We start from the raw sequence: 3,282 nt of genomic DNA, 5'->3' as shown, positions 1-3,282 counted from the left end.
ACAACAGAACTTGAATTGTTTTCCACTTTTTAACAATCACTGCTAACAGAATTGTACCTATGTGCAAGTCATATGCTACAGCCATCTCTTGATCTATTAGACCCCACATTCTAATCCACCAATGCACAGAACAACCATACATTCCTAGGCCGTGCATTGTGACTGTCACCTACAAGGATTTGTGAATGGGCAAATTTTTGTAATTGGTTGTTGGTTAATGTGTTGGATGTGACTTTTGTTATAAAGCAGAGCATATATATTGCCCATAGTATATCTGTTAGAATTTTTTTCTTGTTTTTTTATTATTTATTTTAATTTAATTTGGTAGGAATTTATTGGAATTACAAATTTAAAGGTTTTTTTGGGTGCTGAATTTATATGTAGAGTAAAAAAACAATTCAAACAACACAAATAAAGATTTGACCAAAATCGATTTCACCATATTCCCCAAAACTTCAAAAGATCTAATAATTAGCCAGTGTGCTGATTTGAATATCAAACAGCAAAAGTGCATAAGTTTACCATAATAAAGCTGGAGATAACAGAGTTGGACTTGCTTTCCATTGATGGGCAATGATCTGGCCATCACAAGCAACCAAGCAGTGAGACACATTTGAAAACGGAAATATCTATTCATGTCTGTTGGTGATTAACAGTGAATACGCATTAAATTTAGTATTGACAAAGTTGTAATGATATTTGTATTTTTAATCTTGATTCTGCAGAGAATCTATGTTGATGAAATGATGCCATAAACGTACTGTTTATCAAATCAACCGTTATGTGAACAGGGTCACTCATTCTGTCCATGTCCCTGTTAGCATAAGAAGATAACCAATGTAAAAGGTAAGGGAATTTATAATTATAGAAACCAATTTCCCAAAAGCATGGAAAATTCTGCCAGAGTTTTTTTATAGAGATAAAAACGATTTGCCCTAGACAGTTGAACCGTATACAGAATTCTGCCCTTTGCGCATATGGAGTATAATCTGCAAAAACAAAAAGAACTTGGAAGCAAGTCATATTTTCATTCACAAGCAAAAAGTTAAATCTAGCCATATGTCCAAATATATGTCTAATATGTTGAGGAAATTTTACAGTTAGTTCATGCTTAACTCCCAAGTTAGCCATAGAAATTTGATTTAGTTTCCAAGTCTTCGTACTGTTTTTTTTTTTTTTTTTTCAAAAGGTGGAAAAACCTATCAAACTCAGTTTGTCAAACCGACAGTGAGGACAGCCATCTCTGGCTGCTATCCGCAAAAGTCAGTTGACACATCATTGTTATCAAGGAAAACCACGCCACCTGAAATAACCCGCTGGTGGTCCGTAAGGGAGCAGGCTTTCACTCCTGCCAGATGCCTCTGGGTCTTGGGCCGTTAACCTGTTTCCTTACGTCCGAGGAAGACAAGCTCTTACCCAAGCAGAAGCAGTTTTAGGGCATACTCCAGGCCCACAAGTCTTCGTAATGTTATATCAATTAATGGTTCGTTTTAGCCGTTGTGGAAAGGACTCTGTTGCTCTGGTCTGTAAGAGGGCTAAACCGCTCTCGTGTTATATAGACAGGAATTGTGTATATATTACATTTGGCCTGTTCCAGAATTCAATCTTGGGTTTAATGTATTAAAAGCGAATACAAAGCAGGGAGAATTAGATGGCAATATGCCATTGCAACTGTCCATTATTCTCATATGATCAAGAAATTTTGGGAATAAAATTTTACTAAAAGAAATCCAAGAGACATAATTTTTATTAACACATTTACAAAGATTTGTCCGTCATGGTCATCATGTTCTCAAATTCCTCAAAATCAATTCTACCATCTGAATTTCTGTCAAATCCTGTGATCATCATTTCACAACTCTCCAAATCTATTCCTTCTTTTAGTCCTAAGCAGAGAAGGACCTCTTGAAGTTCAATTGGGCTGATGAACCCATCCCCATTCTTATCAAAAATGCTGAAGGCTTTCGCCAACTCCTCTGACAACACCTTCTCCTCTGTCTCTGCATGCTCATGAGCTTCCCCATACATATTGAAAAGAAATCCGCAGAAATCATCAAAGTTCATATGCTCCAGAGATCCCATCATTATTTTCATATTATCATCACATATATTTTGAATTCCAAGTTTTTCCAGTAACCCTTGTACATCCTCTGCGGTAACCATGCCATCGCCATCGGTGTCCAGGATATTGAAAATTCGAGAGAGGTCCCATGTATGAATGAAGGCGGTGTATCTTCTATTTATAAAATCACTGCTAGTTTGATCAATCATACCTCCAGACAACTGGTATTTTCCAATAGCCCTTGTGATATGTGGGTCTTTTGGATTGCAAAATTCAGGAAACGTAATTTTCATCATCTCAGAAACCCAAACATAAACATAAAACTTGTAGAAGCTATAAAACTTCTGAACCCAACCCAGGGCCATGGATACAATAATGCTCCAATACATAGGCATGGCAGAAACATTTGAAACTGCAGGGCTTCTGATGATAAGATCAGACACCATCTTTGATATATGAATGAGATGACTGGATTCAATAATTCCAGCAATGGAAAGAGCAGAGAAGAAAAAAGGGTCGGTGAATCTTGGGCGTTACAGAATGGTAGCAATGAAGGCCTGCGATTCGTATTTAGAAGGCGTTTGATTGAGTGCTGGGTTGCTTGGAAAGTGAGGAGAAACAACGACTGCAATTCCTATTGAGAAGCCTGCGGTCAGCTACTATGAAACTCGGCCGAAACGACCAATGATTGTGTGGATACGTTCAGAGAAATGTCGTTTGGTATGCGCATATACTGTTTTGAAAAATAGTTGGGATGTAGGAAGGGTCTTGGAAGGTGCTCTGGCGAGTTATGCGCCACTCTGACTTGGAATTGTTTTCTACAAAGAAGACTCCGTCCAGTTTCCTGGGTCTTGGAATGCAGCTTTAGAGTTGTTTCCATCAAAATGTTGGATGGAGAATGAATGTATGGGCATCAAGAGAGGTGGAGGCGGAGTGGTATTTCTTTTTCATTTCAAGTCAATCTACAAACTATTCATCTACGTTACGTTTGAAATGGTTGGTTGTCCAATTATAATCGAAAGGGCTTTTTGCTTTTGCTTTTGTTTTTTTATTATAAATAAATATATGTTTTACTTAATTTTCAATGTAATTTTAAATTTATTTTAAAAAGATTTAATGGGAAAATATCATAATAAAATTATATATGATGGGTATGATTTCCGAAGGAGGTTAATGATTTTGGTTTTTTCTACCTTACAAATATTATTAAATATAATTTA

The 3,282-nt window shown here is 36.5% G+C and overlaps 1 protein-coding gene across 1 annotated transcript; it reads right to left on the bottom strand.

Annotated features, from left to right (window-relative positions):
- Nucleotides 1-1,591: 1,591 nt before the first annotated feature.
- Nucleotides 1,592-2,941, bottom strand: LOC149165380 (putative calcium-binding protein CML44). Its single transcript, XM_089431128.1, has one exon. The coding sequence runs from the start codon at nt 2,506-2,508 to the stop codon at nt 1,759-1,761; it is 750 nt and encodes a 249-aa protein (XP_089287254.1). The 5' UTR covers nt 2,509-2,941; the 3' UTR covers nt 1,592-1,758.
- Nucleotides 2,942-3,282: the final 341 nt, after the last annotated feature.

Source organism: Pinus tabuliformis, chromosome 5_1 (assembly GCF_031772625.1).
Source record: "Pinus tabuliformis cultivar Carrire ecotype Pingquan chromosome 5_1, CPIR1, whole genome shotgun sequence".
Lineage (NCBI taxonomy): Eukaryota > Viridiplantae > Streptophyta > Pinopsida > Pinales > Pinaceae > Pinus > Pinus tabuliformis.
This window is presented reverse-complemented; position numbering and strand designations above follow the sequence as displayed.